The sequence below is a fragment of the Choloepus didactylus genome, chromosome 20 (assembly GCF_015220235.1).
Source record: "Choloepus didactylus isolate mChoDid1 chromosome 20, mChoDid1.pri, whole genome shotgun sequence".
Classification (NCBI taxonomy): Eukaryota; Metazoa; Chordata; class Mammalia; order Pilosa; family Megalonychidae; genus Choloepus; species Choloepus didactylus.
In genome coordinates, this window is record NC_051326.1 from 19,081,344 (window position 1) to 19,099,989 (window position 18,646).

The 18,646-nt window shown below is 37.7% G+C and overlaps 1 protein-coding gene and 1 pseudogene across 3 annotated transcripts in view; one reads left to right on the top strand and one right to left on the bottom strand.

Moving 5' to 3' along the window:
* ADAM9 (ADAM metallopeptidase domain 9) overlaps window positions 1–18,646 on the top strand; it is a 180,991-nt gene that overhangs the window by 68,783 nt on the left and 93,562 nt on the right. For all 3 annotated transcript variants that reach the window (XM_037812841.1, XM_037812840.1, XM_037812842.1), the window contains one exon: window positions 137–308. In XM_037812841.1, coding sequence (XP_037668769.1) covers window positions 137–308 — 172 coding nt within the window. The remainder of the gene's footprint in view (window positions 1–136; window positions 309–18,646) is intronic.
* LOC119516951 lies at window positions 12,161–15,372 on the bottom strand (annotated as a pseudogene).

Genomic DNA, 18,646 nt, shown 5'->3' on the forward strand with positions numbered 1-18,646 from the left:
TCTCTACTTTCTTAGCTTATTTTTTGGCCTTTTAAAATATTTGCTTCTTCTTGGGTAAAGGCATGACTTGCACTTGAGATTTACGAAATGAGTACTCACGATGACGTAAGATCTTTTTCTCAATGTTTTATTATAGAGGTTCCAGAAACTTCAGCAGTTGCAGTGCAGAGGACTTTGAGAAGTTAACTTTAAATAAAGGAGGAAACTGTCTTCTTAATATTCCAAAGCCTGATGAAGCCTATAGTGCTCCTTTCTGTGGTAATAAATTGGTGGACCCTGGGGAAGAGTGTGACTGTGGCACTCCGAAGGTCAGTTTAAGTTTTAATTTTTAATTTTTAATTTTATATTGTGAAATTACAACTGGGATTTGTAAAAGTAAAATAACTTGATTTTGGCAACTCTGGCATAGGTGCTAAAGTAAGATTTTGTTGAAAAACTAGGATTGAAGATTTGCTTGTGGGAATCTGTTCTTGGAGGATTCATCATTTTCTCCTTCCCAGAACATAAATAATGTTGTCATGTGTTTTGAAGTAAAAAAAAGGGCCATGTGTATTCCTACCTTCTATTACCTTCTACCATTCCTTTTGTGGTTATTGGCTTATTTATTTACTTAAAAGAACTAATCAGTTTTTCTCTTGGTTATTTCTATTGAGATATATTCACATACCACGCAGTCATACAAAACAAATTGTACTTTCGATTGTTTACAGTACCATTACATAGTTGTACATTCATCACCTAAATCAATCCCTGACACCTTCTTTAGCACACACACAAAAATAACAAGAATAATAATTAGAGTGAAAAAGAGCAATTGAAGTAAAAAAGAACACTGGGTACCTTTGTCTGTTTGTTTCCTTCCCCTATTTTTCTACTCATCCATCTATAAACTAGACAAAGTGGAGTGTGGTCCTTATGGCTTTCCCAATCCCATTGTCACCCCTCATAAGCTACATTTTTATACAACTGTCTTCGAGATTCATGGGTTCTGGGTTGTAGTTTGATAGTTTCAGGTATCCACCACCAGCTACCCCAATTCATTAGAACCTAAAAAGGGTTGTCTAAAGTGTGCGTAAGAGTGCCCACCAGAGTGACCTCTCGGCTCGTTTTGGAATCTCTCTGCCACTGAAGCTTATTTCATTTCCTTTCACATCCCCCTTTTGGTCAAGAAGATGTTCTCCGTCCCACGATGCCGGGTCTACATTCCTCCCCGGGAGTCATATTCCACATTGCCAGGGAGATTCACTCCCCTGGGTGTCTGATCCCACGTAGGGGGGAGGGCAGTGATTTCACCTTTCAAGTTGGCTTAGCCAGAGAGAGAGGGCCACATCTGAGCAACAAAGAGGCATTCGGGAGGAGGCTCTTAGGCACAATTATAGGGAGGCCTAGCCTCTCCTTTGCAGCAACCGTCTTCCCAAGGGTAAAACTTATGGTAGAGGGCTCAACCCATCAAACCACCAGTCCCCTAAGTCTGTGGTCATGTTAGCAACCATGGAGGTGGGGTAGGCAAATACCCCTGCATTCTCCACAGGCTCCTCAAGGGGGCACTACATGTTTTTTTTTTTTCTTGTTTTTCTTTTTTTTTTTTAACTTTCCCTTCTCTTTTAAATCAACTGTATGAAAAAAAAGTTAAAAAGAAAACAAACATACAATAAAAGAACATTTCAAAGAGACCATATCAAGGGAGTAAGAAAAAGACAACTAACCTAAGATAACTGCTTAACTTCCAACATGTTCCTACTTTACCCCAAGAAAGTTACCTAATATAGCAACATTTCTGTGAACTTGCTCCTACTATATCCATCAGAAATTAACAGACCATAGTCATTCCTGGGCATCCCCAGAAAGTTAAATAGCTTATCTGTTCTTCTTGGATTATTGTTCCCCCTTCCTTAATTGATCTCTATCGCTAGTTCCCCTACATTCTACATTATAAGCCATTTGTTTTACATTTTTCAAAGTTCACATTAGTGGTAGCATATAATATTTCTCTTTTTGTGCCTGGCTTATTTCGCTCAGCATTATGTCTTCAAGGTTCATCCATGTTGTCATATGTTTCACGAGATCGTTCCTTCTTACTGCCGCGTAGTATTCCATCGTGTGTATATACCACATTTTATTTATCCGCTCATCTGTTGAAGGACATTTGGGTTGTTTCCATCTCTTGGCAATTGTGAATAATGCTGCTATGAACATTGGCGTGCAGATATCTGTTCATGTCACTGCTTTCTGATTTTCCGGGTATATACCGAGAAGTGCAATCGCTGGATCGAATGGTAGCTCTATATCTAGTTTTCTAAGGAACTGCCAGACTGACTTCCAGAGTGGCTGAACCATTATACAGTCCCACCAACAATGAATAAGAGTTCCAATTTCTCTACATCCCCTCCAGCATTTGTAGTTTCCTGTTTGTTTAATGGCAGCCATTCTAACCGGTGTTAGATGGTATCTCATTGTGTTTTTTTTTTTTTTTTTTTTTTTTTTTTTTATCATCATTTTATTGAGATATATTCACATACCACGCAGTCATACAAAACAAATTGTACTTTCGATTGTTTACAGTACCATTACATAGTTGTACATTCATCACCTAAATCAATCCCTGACACCTTCTTTAGCACACACACAAAAATAACAAGAATAATAATTAGAGTGAAAAAGAGCAATTGAAGTAAAAAAGAACACTGGGTACCTTTGTCTGTTTGTTTCCTTCCCCTATTTTTCTACTCATCCATCTATAAACTAGACAAAGTGGAGTGTGGTCCTTATGGCTTTCCCAATCCCATTGTCACCCCTCATAAGCTACATTTTTATACAACTGTCTTCGAGATTCATGGGTTCTGGGTTGTAGTTTGATAGTTTCAGGTATCCACCACCAGCTACCCCAATTCATTAGAACCTAAAAAGGGTTGTCTAAAGTGTGCGTAAGAGTGCCCACCAGAGTGACCTCTCGGCTCGTTTTGGAATCTCTCTGCCACTGAAGCTTATTTCATTTCCTTTCACATCCCCCTTTTGGTCAAGAAGATGTTCTCCGTCCCACGATGCCGGGTCTACATTCCTCCCCGGGAGTCATATTCCACATTGCCAGGGAGATTCACTCCCCTGGGTGTCTGATCCCACGTAGGGGGGAGGGCAGTGATTTCACCTTTCAAGTTGGCTTAGCCAGAGAGAGAGGGCCACATCTGAGCAACAAAGAGGCATTCGGGAGGAGGCTCTTAGGCACAATTATAGGGAGGCCTAGCCTCTCCTTTGCAGCAACCGTCTTCCCAAGGGTAAAACTTATGGTAGAGGGCTCAACCCATCAAACCACCAGTCCCCTAAGTCTGTGGTCATGTTAGCAACCATGGAGGTGGGGTAGGCAAATACCCCTGCATTCTCCACAGGCTCCTCAAGGGGGCACTACATCTTTTTTTTTTTTTTCTTGTTTTTCTTTTTTTTTTTTAACTTTCCCTTCTCTTTTAAATCAACTGTATGAAAAAAAAGTTAAAAAGAAAACAAACATACAATAAAAGAACATTTCAAAGAGACCATATCAAGGGAGTAAGAAAAAGACAACTAACCTAAGATAACTGCTTAACTTCCAACATGTTCCTACTTTACCCCAAGAAAGTTACCTAATATAGCAACATTTCTGTGAACTTGCTCCTACTATATCCATCAGAAATTAACAGACCATAGTCATTCCTGGGCATCCCCAGAAAGTTAAATAGCTTATCTGTTCTTCTTGGATTATTGTTCCCCCTTCCTTAATTGATCTCTATCGCTAGTTCCCCTACATTCTACATTATAAGCCATTTGTTTTACATTTTTCAAAGTTCACATTAGTGGTAGCATATAATATTTCTCTTTTTGTGCCTGGCTTATTTCGCTCAGCATTATGTCTTCAAGGTTCATCCATGTTGTCATATGTTTCACGAGATCGTTCCTTCTTACTGCCGCGTAGTATTCCATCGTGTGTATATACCACATTTTATTTATCCACTCATCTGTTGAAGGACATTTGGGTTGTTTCCATCTCTTGGCAATTGTGAATAATGCTGCTATGAACATTGGCGTGCAGATATCTGTTCATGTCACTGCTTTCCGATTTTCCGGGTATATACCGAGAAGTGCAGTCGCTGGATCGAATGGTAGCTCTATATCTAGTTTTCTAAGGAACTGCCAGACTGACTTCCAGAGTGGCTGAACCATTATACAGTCCCACCAACAATGAATAAGAGTTCCAATTTCTCTACATCCCCTCCAGCATTTGTAGTTTCCTGTTTCTTTAATGGCAGCCATTCTAACCGGTGTTAGATGGTATCTCATTGTGGTTTTAATTTGCATCTCTCTAATAGCTAGTGAAGCTGAACATTTTTTCATGTGTTTCTTGGCCATTTGTATTTCCTCTTCAGAGAACTGTCTTTTCATATCTTTTGCCCATTTTATAATTGGGCTGTCTGTACTATTGTCATTGAGTTGTAGGATTTCTTTGTATATGCAAGATGTCAGTCTTTTGTCAGATACATGGTTTCCAAAAATTTTTTCCCATTGAGTTGGCTGCCTCTTTACCTTTTTGAGAAATTCCTTTGAGGTGCAGAAACTTCTACGCTTGAGGAGTTCCCATTTATCTATTTTCTCTTTTGTTGCTTGTGCTTTGGGTATAAAGTCTAGGAAGTGGCCGCCTAATACAAGGTCTTGAAGATGTTTTCCTACATTATCTTCTAGGAGTTTTATGGTACTTTCTTTTATATTGAGATCTTTGGTCCATTTTGAGTTAATTTTTGTGTAGGGGGTGAGGTAGGGGTCCTCTTTTCATTCTTTTGGATATGGATATCCAACTCTCCCAGCCCCATTTGTTGAAAAGACCATTATGGCTCAGTTCAGTGACTTTGGGGGCCTTATCAAAGATCAGTCGGCCATAGATCTGAGGGTCTATCTCTGAATTCTCAATTCGATTCCATTGATCTATATGTCTGTCTTTGTGCCAGTACCATGCTGTTTTGGCAACTGTGGCTTTATAATAAGCTTCAAAGTCAGGGAGTGTAAGTCCTCCCACTTCGTTTTTCTTTTTTAGAGTGTCTTTAGCAATTCGAGGCATCTTCCCTTTCCAAATAAATTTGATAACTAGCTTTTCCAAGTCTGCAAAGTAGGTTGTTGGAATTTTGATTGGGATTGCATTGTATCTGTAGATGAGTTTGGGTAGAATTGACATCTTAATGACATTTAGCCTTCCTATCCATGAACATGGAATATTTTTCCATCTTTTAAGGTTCCCTTCTATTTCTTTTAGTAGAGTTATGTAGTTTTCTTTGTATAGGTCTTTTACATCTTTGGTTAAGTATATTCCTAGGTACTTGATTTTTTTAGTTGCTATTGAAAATGGTATCTTTTTCTTGAGTGTCTCTTCAGTTTGTTCATTTCTAGCATATAGAAACATTACTGACTTATGTGCATTAATCTTGTATCCCGCTACTTTGCTAAATTTGTTTATTAGCTCTAGTAGCTATGTCGTCGATTTCTCAGGGTTTTCTAGATATAAGATCATATCATCTGCAAACGATGACAGTTTTACTTCTTCTTTTCCAATTTGGATGCCTTTTATTTCTTTGTCTTGCTGGATTGCCCTGGCTAGCACTTCCAGCACAATGATGAATAACAGTGGTGACAGCGGGCATCCTTGTCTTGTTCCTGATCTTAGAGGGAAGGCTTTCAGTCTCTCACCATTGAGTACTATGCTGGCTGTGGGTTTTTCATATATGCTCTTTATCATGTTGAGGAAGTTTCCTTCAATTCCTACCTTTTGAAGTGTTTTTATCAAAAAGGGATGTTGGATTTTGTCAAATGCTTTTTCAGCATCTATTGAGATGATCAATTGATTTTTCCCTTTCGAGTTTTTAATGTGTTGTAATACATTGATTGTTTTTCTTATGTTGAACCATCCTTGCATGCCTGGAATGAACCCCACTTGGTCATGGTGTATGATTTTTTTAATGTGTCTTTGGATTCGAATTGCAAGTATTTTGTTGAGGATTTTTGCATCTATATTCATTAGGGAGATTGGCCGGTAGTTTTCCTTTTTTGTAGCATCTTTGCCTGGTTTTGGTATTAGATTGATGTTAGCTTCATAAAATAAGTTAGGCAGTGTTCGATTTTCTTCAATGTTTTGAAAGAGTTTGAGTAAGATTGGTGTCAGTTCTTTCTGGAAAGTTTGGTAGAATTCCCCTGTGAAGCCATCTGGCCCTGGGCATTTATTTGTGGGAAGATTTTTGATGACTGATTGGATCTCTTTGCTTGTGATGGGTTGGTTGAGGTCTTCTATTTCTTCTCTGGTCAGTCTAGGTTGTTCATATGTTTCCAGGAAATTGTCCATTTCTTCTACATTATCCAGTTTGTTGCCATACAGTTGTTCATAATATCCTCTTATAATTTTTTTAATTTCTTCAGGATCTGCAGTTATGTCACCTTTTTCATTCATTATTTTGTTTATATGGGTCTTCTCTCTTTTTGATTTTGTCAGTCTAGCTAGGGGCTTGTCAATCTTGTTGATCTTCTCAAAGAACCAACTTTTGGTGATATTTATCCTCTCTATTGTTTTTTTGTTCTCTATGTCATTTATTTCTGCTTTAATCCTTGTTATTTCTTTTCTTGTACTTGGTTTAGGATTGGTTTGCTGTTCATTTTCTAGCTTCTTCAGTTGATCCATTAGTTCTTTGATTTTGGCTCTTTCTTCCTTTTTAATATATGCGTTTAGTGCTATAAATTTCCCCCTTAGCACTGCTTTTGCTGCATCCCATAAGTTTTGGTATGTTGTGTTCTCATTTTCATTCGTCTCTATATATTTAGCAATTTCTCTTGCTATTTCTTCTTTAACCCACTGATTGTTTAGGAGTGCGTTGTTTAACCTCCAGGTATTTGTGAATTTTCTAAGTCTCTGATGGTTATTGACTTCTAATTGTATTCCATTGTGGTCAGAGAATGTGCTTTGAATAATTTCAATCTTTTTAAATTTGTTGAGGCTTGTTTTATGTCCCAGCATATGATCTATTCTGGAGAAAGTTCCGTGAGCACTAGAAAAGTATGTGTATCCTGGTGATTTGGGATGTAATGTCCTGTATATGTCTGTTAAATCTAATTCATTTATCAGATTGTTTAGGTTTTCAATTTCCTTATTGGTCTTCTGTCTGGTTGATCTATCTATAGGAGAGAGTGATGTGTTGAAGTCTCCCACAATTATTGTGGAAACATCAATTGCTTCCTTTAGTTTTGCCAGTGTTTCTCTCATGTATTTTGTGGCACCTTGATTGGGTGCATAGACATTTACGATTGTTATTTCTTCTTGCTGAATTGCCCCTTTTATTAGTATGTAGTGGCCTTCTTTGTCTCTCAAAACATCCCTGCATTTGAAGTCTATTTTATCTGAGATTAATATTGCTACACCTGCTTTCTTTTGGCTGTAGCTTGCATGAAATATTTTTTTCCATCCTTTCACTTTCAGTTTCTTTGTGTCCCTGTGTCTAAGATGAGTCTCTTGTATGCAACATATTGATGGTTCATTTTTTTTGATCCATTCTGCGAATCCATATCTTTTAATTGGGGAGTTTAATCCATTTACATTCAACGTTATAACCGTGAAGGCATTTCTTAAATCGGCCATCTTATCCTTTGGTTTATGTTTGCCATATTTTTCCCTCTCTCTATTAATATCCTTTATTGTACCCATACCGAATCTCTTTAGTACTGAACCTTTCTCCAAGTCTCTCTGTCCTGTCTTTGTTTCTCTGTGTGTAGGGCTCCCTTTAGTATCTCCAGTAGGGCAGGTCTCTTGTTAGCAAATTCTCTCAGCATTTGTTTGTCTGTGAAAAATTTAAGCTCTCCCTGAAATTTGAAGGAGAGCTTTGTTGGATAAAGTATTCTTGGTTGGAAATTTTTCTCGCTCAGAATTTTAAATATATCGTGCCACTGCCTTCTCGCCTCCATGGTGGCTGCTGAGTAGTCACTACTTAGTCTTATGCTGTTTCCTTTGTATGTGGTGAATTGCTTTTCTCTTGCTGCTTTCAGAACTTGCTCCTTCTCTTCTGTGTTTGACAGTGTGATCAGTATATGTCTCGGAGTGGGTTTATTTGGATTTAGTCTATTTGGAGTTCGCTGAGCATTTATGATTTGTGTATTTATGTTGTTTAGAAGATTTGGGAAGTTTTCCCCCACAATTTCTTTGAATACTCTTCCTAGACCTTTACCCTTTTCTTCCCCTTCTGGGACACCAATGAGTCTTATATTTGGACGTTTCATATAATCTGTCATATCCCTGAGGTCCATTTCGATTTTTTCAATTTTGTTCCTCATTCTTTCTTTTATGCTTTCATTTTCCATTCTGTCATCTTCCAGGTCACTGATTCGTTGTTCAACTTCCTTTAGTCTTGTACTATGAGTGTCCAGAATGTTTTTAATTTGGTCAACAGTTTCTTTAATTTCCATAAGATCATCCATTTTTTTATTTAGTCTTGCAATGTCTTCTTTATGCTCTTCTAGAGTCTTCCTGATTTCCTTTATATCCCGTACTATGGTCTCATTGTTCATCTTTAGTTCTTTGAGTAGCTGCTCTAGGTGCTGTGTCTCTTCTGGTCTTTTGATTTGGGTGCTTGGGCTTGGGTTATCCATATCGTCTGGTTTTTTCATATGCTTTATAATTTTCTGTTGTTTTTGGCCTCGTGGCATTTGCTGAACTTGATAGGGTTCTTTTAGGGTTTGTAGACCTATTGAAGTCCTTATCTCTAATTTATCAGATCTACAGCTTCGTGGAGTACACTTTCTCTAACTAACCAGCAGGTGGCTTCCACGAGCCACCTATTCTCCACAAGCCAGTTCTCCCCTGCTTAGCCTTTTTGGTGAGTGGGGGAGTGAGTCTTGTGGGGCCCAATTGGTGTACCAAGCTTGCGTGTGTAGTTGGTGTTGCCTGCCCTGTATGTGGGGCGTGTTTCTGGGCAGTCGGGGAGGGGGGGTGGCCCTAACAATGAAATCTCCCTGGTGATCCTAGAGTTTTAGAGCTGCTGCAATAGTCTAATCCTTCAGTTCAGTCCTGCCACAGTTTGTCTCTGCCACTGACCCACAAGTCCTTGGTATTGGCGTATGGCTCCTGAGACTTGCAAGTGGGCCCCTCTTCCAGGCCGTGCAGCCCGGGTCCTCTGTTGAGGGATGACTGTGCTATGTCACAGGTGAGTGCCGTCCCCCCAGGGCAGTTCTGGTCTGCTGGGCTGTGTAGGGAGGCTCCCCGTCTGCTCAAATGATGGCTGAATGGGGCTTTGTTAATTCACACTGCTCCACCTTCCCAACTCTGGGACAATCAGCTGAGGTTGCAGGGAAGGCTAATGTCCACGCCCAGTTTTGTGGTGTGTGCCTGTTATTTGAAGCACTTCCGTCACACTGGGTTGTCTGGGGCAGCTCTGGGCTATGGTGCTGGCGATGGGCAGGAGTGTTTCCTGTCCACCAGGATGGTGGCTATGAGCGGACACCCCCCTTTTCTTGGGAGGTTGTGGTGTTTAGTGAATTTTCTCAGCCACTGGATTATTGCCTTTTGTCTCAGAGCTCTCTTAGTTCTGCTCTTGACTTGACGTGCCCAAATTGCAATTCTTTGAAGCTTTCTGTATTGCGCTTAGATTTCGCTGATCTCCGTAGTTCGACACGTTCATGAGTGTTGTATGAAGTATGCCCAAAGACAGACCGCTCTGTGGTGTCCAGTCCATGCAGCTCCTGGCTTTCTACCTACTTTCCTGGAGGAGTAATCATTTCTCTATTAGCAAAGGAATCTATCTTCATCAGCTCTCCAGAGGGTCTGGAAGGCCTTCCAGTGTATACCCATCAACTGTATTAACAGGACTCAGAGTCACGCAGTCTACGGCTAAATCGCCAATAACCCGGGACTTCTATTTGCGTTCTGACTTCTCCCTCTTGGTTATTTCTATGTAAGCTTTCCCCATTCTGACACGGTTATTGTAACAGTAATTATTCAGTTGGTTTCATTTTAATAAATCGAAACTAGCCCATCCTCTAGAGTCCTTTGGTAACACAACTCTTGCTACTCAAATTGCCATTCTCCCTTTATTAACCTTCAGTTTACCTACTAATCTCTATTTTATCAGACCTGTAACTGATACTTATTGACATAAGCCCATGCCTATATTTATTATTATTGTTTTATATCTTAGCCATATTCCTTTCAAAAAAGCCTACTGAAGTCCTTTTCTCTTCTAGACCTCGCATTAAGTTTTGTAGAAATTTGTTCTGCTGTATGTAAGCCCTACTGTATTCTCAGTCTCTTGTCTAAGTGCATCTTCTTCCTTACCTGACCGCACCTGGCTTTACCAGATCATTTCACTTTCCAGTGAAGGCAGTATGTGTTTTCTGATAAAATTGTGATGAACCTTTATTGCACTCTTGCTGATTGTCTTGGGCTTCTGCTAAATGTAGATATTTTTTAATCCTCACAGTAACCCTCAGAGAGAGGTGTATCTCATTTTCAAATGAAGAAACTATGGCCTAAAGAGTTTATGCTTATTTTGTAAATTAAGGTTATACTGTTAGGATGACTGTCTTATTTTGTCAGGTTGCTATGGCAAATACCACATAACAGGTTGGTTTAAACAATGGGAATGAGGCTAGAAGACCAAAATCAAGTCTGTAGCTGTCTGGTGCTTGCTTGCTGCAATCCTTGGGGTTCTTTGGCTTGTGTATCTGCCTCCTGCCACATGGCTTCTTTCTCTCCTTGTGTCTGCTCTTCCTTGTGTCTTCTGCTGGCTTCTGGCTTCTAGCTCCTCCTGTGGCATTATCTGGCTTCCCTCTGTAAGGCCTCCAGTATGTGGGTTAAGGCCCACCATGATTTCGTTGGGCTGTATTGAAATAGGATCTTAGATGATCCTAGTGACAAATGAGTCCACACTTCATCTGATAAATGAGTTCACACCCACAGGAGTGCAGGTAAGATTAAAACCATGTCTTGGTTAGAGTGTATAATTCAATCTACCACAATGATCTAGATTTTCCCCTCCCTGGCATTCTTAGATCTTTTTCTTTAAATTTTTTTTTTATTTCTCTTGCTTTCTGTCCAAACTGTTGACTTTACTTCCAGACTTATTGAAATAATTGTCTATATTTGTTTCTTAAACTTTCTCATGACAAAATAACTCTTAAAAAAAAAAAATCCCCCATTCCCAAATATCACAGATTCCTTCTCTTGCTATATAAGTTTCAAACAGTAAGTAAAAGTAGAATACCCTTTTCACAACCTTATTTCCCATGTCAGTTTTTTACTTCCTTCTGCAGAAATAACCATGCTTACAAGTTTGGTATATTTTCTATTAAACTTTATTTTATACATTTATAAATGGTTGGTTTTGTTTTGGGATTTTATTTTTAACATAAATGAAATCTGACTTAATATGTTTTTTGTTTTTTGTTTTATTCCTCTTAATATATCTTGGACATTTTCCCATGCCATTATCCAGAGATGCACTTTTGTTTTTTTCCCTTTGATCTGCGGAATAGTATTCTAATATAAGGATGTATTATTATCTATTTCAATATAAGGATGTACTATTATCTATTTAACCATTCTTTCATTAATGGACATTTATTTAGGCTCTAACTAGTGTTTTTCTATTGCAAATAGTGCTGCAGTGTGCATTCTTGTACATGCCTCTATGTATTAATACCAGTGTTTTTTTTTTGAAAGTTACATAAAAGTAGAATTATTAGATTGAAAAGTGTACATTTTAAATTTTGTTGGAGGCTACTAAATTTCCTCCAGAAATCCTGTTCAATTTCTACTTATACTAAGAGTATATTATGGTTTTCAGTGCCCCACAGCCTTATCTACACAGGATATCATCTGTTTTTCTTAATTTTGGCAATCTGCTAGATAAAAAGAAGATATTGTTCTGGTTTATATGTTTTCATATACGTAAAGACCTTATGCGTCTTTATTTTTTTCTGTGAATTACTGGCTTTTCCCCTTGTCAGTTTTTCTGTTGGGTTATTGAATCTTCTTCATTTTTTTTCTTTTTAAAATTCTTTTTGCCTTCTTTACACGGGCATAGAGGTCAAAGAGCCAAAAAAGAAATACTTTTAAAAACACATTTCATAAAAAATAAATCCAAGTATGAAAAGCATTGCTTCTCTGATATCTTCACATACTTCTCTTCTGTGTACTTATGTACAGCACATTGTTTCCTCAGATACATGCATCCCCATTCTTATTCTTCAGTTGTCCATTTACATATTCTTCTGTCTGCTCCAGGGCTATATTCATGTAGCCATCCAGACAAGCCAGGACCCCTTGATAATCCACTCCAGAATTTAATTTTACCGCAACAGGCCATCCTATAATTTGCTTTAAGAAGTCACTGGGTGTTTGCTTTCGCAGACTGATTTTTTTTTTTTTTTTTAATCATCATTTTATTGAGATATATTCACATACCACGCAGTCATACAAAACAAATTGTACTTTCGATTGTTTACAGTACCATTACATAGTTGTACATTCATCACCTAAATCAATCCCTGACACCTTCATTAGCACACACACAAAAATAACAAGAATAATAATTAGAGTGAAAAAGAGCAATTGAAGTAAAAAAGAACACTGGGTACCTTTTCGCAGACTGATTTTAACAGTTTTGGAAGGCAGGAAACCTGAGTTCTAATCCCAGTTCTGCTACTTAATTAGCTGTGTGACTTGGATAACTCATCATTTCACCTTTCACGGCCCCAGGTTCCTCATCTTCACCTTGCGGCTGGGATCTAGAACCCTCACTACAGGCGCCACGCAAGCCCGGCCAGTCTTTTTTATGTTGACTTTTAGGAATTCTATAGTTTATGTGTGTAAATACTTTGTTATATATGTTGTAATGTTTTTCCTCTGCAGCTTACAATTTAGCTTTTTATATGATATATTTTATTATACTACAGTTTAAAACTTAAATGGAGACAAATTTATCAATTTTTTCCTTAATGGTTTCTGAAATTTGTTCTTAACCATGCCTTTACTACTCCTGTTTCAGGATACTTATCATAGCCCCTCTTATAATTTCTTGTATTAATTTTTTATTTAAAAAATTTATGTTTACCTGTTTAATTAGTTTGGGGGGAGGGACATGTGGCGTGAGCTAGGGAATTAACTTTTTATCTCCCCAGAATCAGTTGTTACAAAACCATTTAAAATGGTACTTTTATCATAAACTAAATTCCTATACACAGTCTATTTCCTGGTTCTCTATTCTTCCATGCAGTTATCTGTCTCTTCTAGCACAGTGTTTAAAAAATTTCTGTAACAGCTTTATTGAAATATAATTGAATACAATAAACTGCACATATTTAAAGTATATAAGTTTCAACACATGTATACATACTTCCATGTGTTTGTATACTAAGACATGTTAGATACTTAGATGTGAAAGTATCACCACTGTCAAGATAATGAACATGCCCATCATCCCAGAAAGTTCTTCTTGCCCTTTTGTAATCCATCCTACCCACCTCCTTTTGTTCCCCTACCCTCCTCAGGCAACCACTGATTTGCTTTCTGTCACTGTACATTCATGTATACTTCTTAGAAATCTGTGTAAATGGAATGATATTTTATTTGCTCTTTGGTTTCATTCATTCAGCATGATTATTTTGAGTTTCATCCATATTAAAGCTTGTATCAATTTTTTTTTTAGCTTTCTAGTAGTTGTATGTTGATATCTCATAGTTCTAATTTGCATTAATAGTCAGTGATGTTGAATATTTTTTCATGTTCTTATTTGCCATCTGTATTTCCTCTTTAGTGAAATATCTGTTCATGTCCACAGTGTTTTCTTATATTTTAGTAAATTTTGCTATCTGGCAGAGGAAATTCAACAGTTTTAATTTTTTCCTCCCCCAAACATCTGGTCTCTTCTTATACTCTTCTCCAAATGAATTTTAGAATCAGCTTGGGTCATTTCATCAAAATGCTGTTGGAATTTCATCAGATTTATAGATTTGTTTGGAGTAGAATTGACACTGTGGTAATATTGAGTCTTCTTATATTATGTTGCTTCATTTATTTAAATTTTTAGCAGTGAACCTCTATAAGATTTGGTTTTCTTTACATAGACATTTAAAAATTAATTACACCAAAGTATTTTATAGTTTTTGTTGTTTTTGTCAATAGGATGGATGAATACACACCTATGTATGTGTCTTTTATGCTATATGTATATGTCAGTTAAAAAATGTATACACACATATGCACACACATATACTCATATGGATGTGTGTGTATATGTGTATATATTTATGTTTGACATAATTTACATATGGTGAAATGGACAGATCGTAAGTGCACATTGGATGAATTTTGCCAAATGCATACACTTGTAAAATTTCCACCCCATTAAGACGTAGAACATTTCTGTCACCTCAGAAAGCTACCTTATACCTGCTCTGAGTCAGTCCCCACCTTCTTCTCTCCTGAAATGCAACTATGGCCCTGATTTCCATCACTGTAGACTAGTTTTGCCTTTCCTAGAATTTCTTATAAATGGAATGTATTTGTATCTATTGGCTTCATTCAGTCAGATTAATGCTATTGTGATTTATCTATGTTGTTGCGTGTGTCAATAGTTCGCTCCTTTTTATTGCTGAGTAGTATTACATTTTATGAATAAACTAGTTTGTTTAATCATTCTCCTGTTGATAAAATTTGGATTGTTTCCAATTTTTGGTTTTACAAATAGGAAAGCTGCTATGAACATTCTTGTTTATATGTTTTTGTGGACATATGTTTTCATTTTTCTCTTGGGTACTGCAAAGAGTTAGGGTCTGCCTCCAAAGTCAGAGCGTACAGTCTTCACAAGACTGCCCTCACTCAGATACCAATAGCAAGTTTGGAGGTCCCCAGGACCACACTAAATTCTGACACAGGTGACTGCAAATTCAGGGTTCCCATGAGTTTCTTCAGGTTTGATAATTCACTGAAATGACTCAGAACTACAGAAACTGCTGTATTTACAATTGTGGTTTTATTGTAGCAAAAAGCTACAAATTAGAACCAGTCAAAGAAAGGATATACATTGAGTAAAGTCTGGGAGAGATCCAAACCCTCAGCTTCTGTTGTCCCCCTAGAATCAAAGAGTGATAATACTCAAAGAGTTTTGCCAACCAGAGAAGCTCTGCCGAGTATTGGTGTCCAGTTTTTATTGAGACTTCATTAGGGTAGGGACGGCTGATTGAATCATTTGCCATGTGTTTAAACTCAGTCTTTAGCCACACTCCTCTTTGTGGAGATCAGGCTGATATCATGTGGCTCAAAGCCCCAACCTCTCATCACGTGACTGGTCTTTCTGGCACGGCCAGTGCCCTGTCCTGAGTCATCCTGTTTGCATCAACTATTGAGGCGCCTACCATGAATCACCTCGTTAATAACACAAACTATCAGACGTGGTCTGAGGGGGCCACAATGAGTAACAAGGACACTCCAGTCCCTCAGGAAATTCCAGAGGTTTAGAGGTTACTTCCTAGGAACCAGGGAGAGAGGACAGCCAAACTCTTTATTGCAAAGTTGCATACCTAGGAGCAGAATTGCTGGGTCACAGGATAGATGTATGTTTAATTCTAAGAAACTGCCGAACAGTTTTTTTTGAATTCAGTTTTATTGAGATATATACACATACCATATGGTCATCCGCAGTGTACAATCAGTTCACAGTACCATTATATAGTTGTGCATTCATCACTACAATCAGTTTTTGAACATTTTCATTACCACATACAAAAAAGAATAAGAATAAAAGTGAAAGTAAAAAAGAAGACTCCAACATCCCATACCCCCCATCTCTCCCTATTATTCATTTACTTTTTGCCCTCATTTTTCTATTCATTTGTTCATATAATATATAAAGGGAATGGGAGCCACAAAGTTTTCACAATCACACAGTCACACAGTGTAAGCTATATAGTTACACAATCATCTTCAAGAATAAAGTCTACTGGGTTGCAGTTCAGCAGTCTCAGGTATTTCTTTCTAGCTGTTCTAATACACTAAAAACTAAAAAGCGATATCTTTATAATGCCTAAGAATAAAGTCCAGAATGACCCCTTGACTTGGTTTGAGATCTCTCAGCCACTGAAACTTTATTTTGTTTCCTTTCTCTTTTCCCTTTTGGTCCAAGAAGGTTTTCTCAATCTCATGGTGCCAGGGTCAAGCTCATCCTCACAAGTCATGTCCTACATTGCCAGGGAGATTCACACCCCTGGGAGTCACATCCCACGTAGAGGGGAGGGCAGTGAGTTTACCTGCAGAGTTGGCTTAGAGAGAAAGGCCACATCTGAGCAACAAAAGAGGCTCTCTGGGGTGACTCTCAGGCACAATTTTAAGTAGGCTTAGCCTCTCCTTTGTAGTAACAGACTTCATAAGGTCAAGCCCCAAAATGAAGGTCTTGGTGTTCTAAATTGGTAGCACCCAATGTTTGTATAGAATATCATTAATTCCTCAAGTGGGGAAATTTAGTATTTCCACATTTTCCCTCAGTCCCTCAAGGGGGCTTTGCAAATACATCTTTATTCTTTGCCCATATTACTCTGGGATATATTGGCACTTCACACTAACCTGTACCAACCAATCAGATTTTACTCCCTATTCAACATTCCATCTAATTATGTTGTTTGAATAAACTGACCATACAAGTTAAATTATGTAGTGTGTTACAAAAGAATATAGATTTTGCACCTAATAAACATCTCTTCCTTTGGTCTCGCATAGAAGTTGAAGTTTGAAAAACACCGACAGTATCGTCCTTTACCCTTAAGTATAATTTACCTTAGCCCTAACCATGTCCATTTTGTTCGTATCTCTAATTGAAGTCTGATCTCTTTTTTCAGTCTCCTTAACATTTGCTGTATGGGGTAATGCTGACATTCATAGCTGCAGGACTCTGGCTCTGAATCTCGGTGTCATGTAGATACCCAAAGTTCCAGGGACTGACCAGATTATACACAAGGAGCTCAGCATCTCAGAATTTAGAAATAACCATTACAACTCAGGAATAGATGTAACTGCTATAGGAGCTTACAATCTAGCAACCTTTACAGTAGCCTTCCCCTGATAACCTGTGCTCTCAGACTCAATTCTCATAGCTTGCACATTAGAGTTAGTCCATATTAGTGAGGCAATGTAATGTTTTTCTTTTCATTTCTGGTTTATTTCACTCAACACACTGTCCTCAATGTCCATTCACCCCATGACTTCACTCCTTGTAGCAGCTCAGTATTCCATTGTATGTATACAGCACAGTTTGCCACTCTGTTCATCAGTCAGCATGCCCTTAGGCCGCCTTCCATCCATTGATAATCATTGATACTGACACCACAAACCCCACTATGCATATGTCCATTTGTGTCCCTCTTTTCAGTTCTTCCAAGTATATACCCAAGAACCAAGTTGCAGGACCATATGGCAACCCCATGCTTAGCTTCCTGTGGAACCACCATACTGCCGTCCAGATGGGCTGCACCATTCTACTTCCCCAAGGCACATCCTTTTCGCCACATTTTCTCCAGTACTTGTATCCCTTTGTTTATCTTTTTTTTTTTTTTAATTCAGTTTTATTGAAATATATTCACAAACCATACAGTCATCCATGGTATACAATCAACTGTTCACAGTATGATCATATAGTTATGCGTTCATCACCACAATCTATTTCTGAACATTTTCCTTACATCAGAAAGAATCAGAATAAGAATAAAAAATAAAAGTGAAAAAAGAATACCCAAACCATCCCCCCATCCCACCCTATTTGTCATTTAGTTTTTACTCCCATTTTTCTACTGATTTTTTTTCAATTTTTTAACTTTGTTTATCAAAAAATTAAAAACAAACAGGCAAACAACAATCAAAAAAACCCCACAACATTTCAAACAAAGCAATGGATTAAGGAAAACAAATAACCTAAAATAACTACTTTGCTTCCAATATGTTCCTACCATACCCCAAGAAAATTAATAAACCATGTCCAAACAGAGGAGTAAGAAAAACAAATAATCTAAAATAACTACATTGCTTCCAACATGTTCCTTCCATACCCCAAGAAAATTAACAACCCCTAAGAAAACAAAGGAATAAGAGAAAAAAAAAACCTAAAATAACTCTATTGCTTCCAACTTGATCTTACTATATCCAAGAAAGTTTACAAACCATAATCATTCCTGAGCATTCCCATAACATTGAGATTACCCTCCATAGTTTATCTGTTCTTATTAGATTATCATTCCCCCTCCACTAATTGGTATCTCTAGGTCCCCTACATTCTACAGTATAAAACATTGTACATTTTTCACAGAATTCACATTAGTGGTAACATACAATATCTCTCTTTTTGTGCCTGGCTTATTTTGCTCAGCATTATGTCTTTTTTTTTTTTTTTTTTTTTTTTTTTTTAATCTTCATTTTATTGAGATATATTCGTATACCACGCAGTCATACAAAACAAATCGTACTTTCGATTGTTCACAGTACCATTACATAGTTGTACATTCATCACCCAAATCAATCCCTGACACCTTCATTAGCACACACACAAGAATAACAAGAATAATAATTAGAGTGAAAAAGAGCAATTGAAGTAAAAAAGAACACTGGGTACCTTTG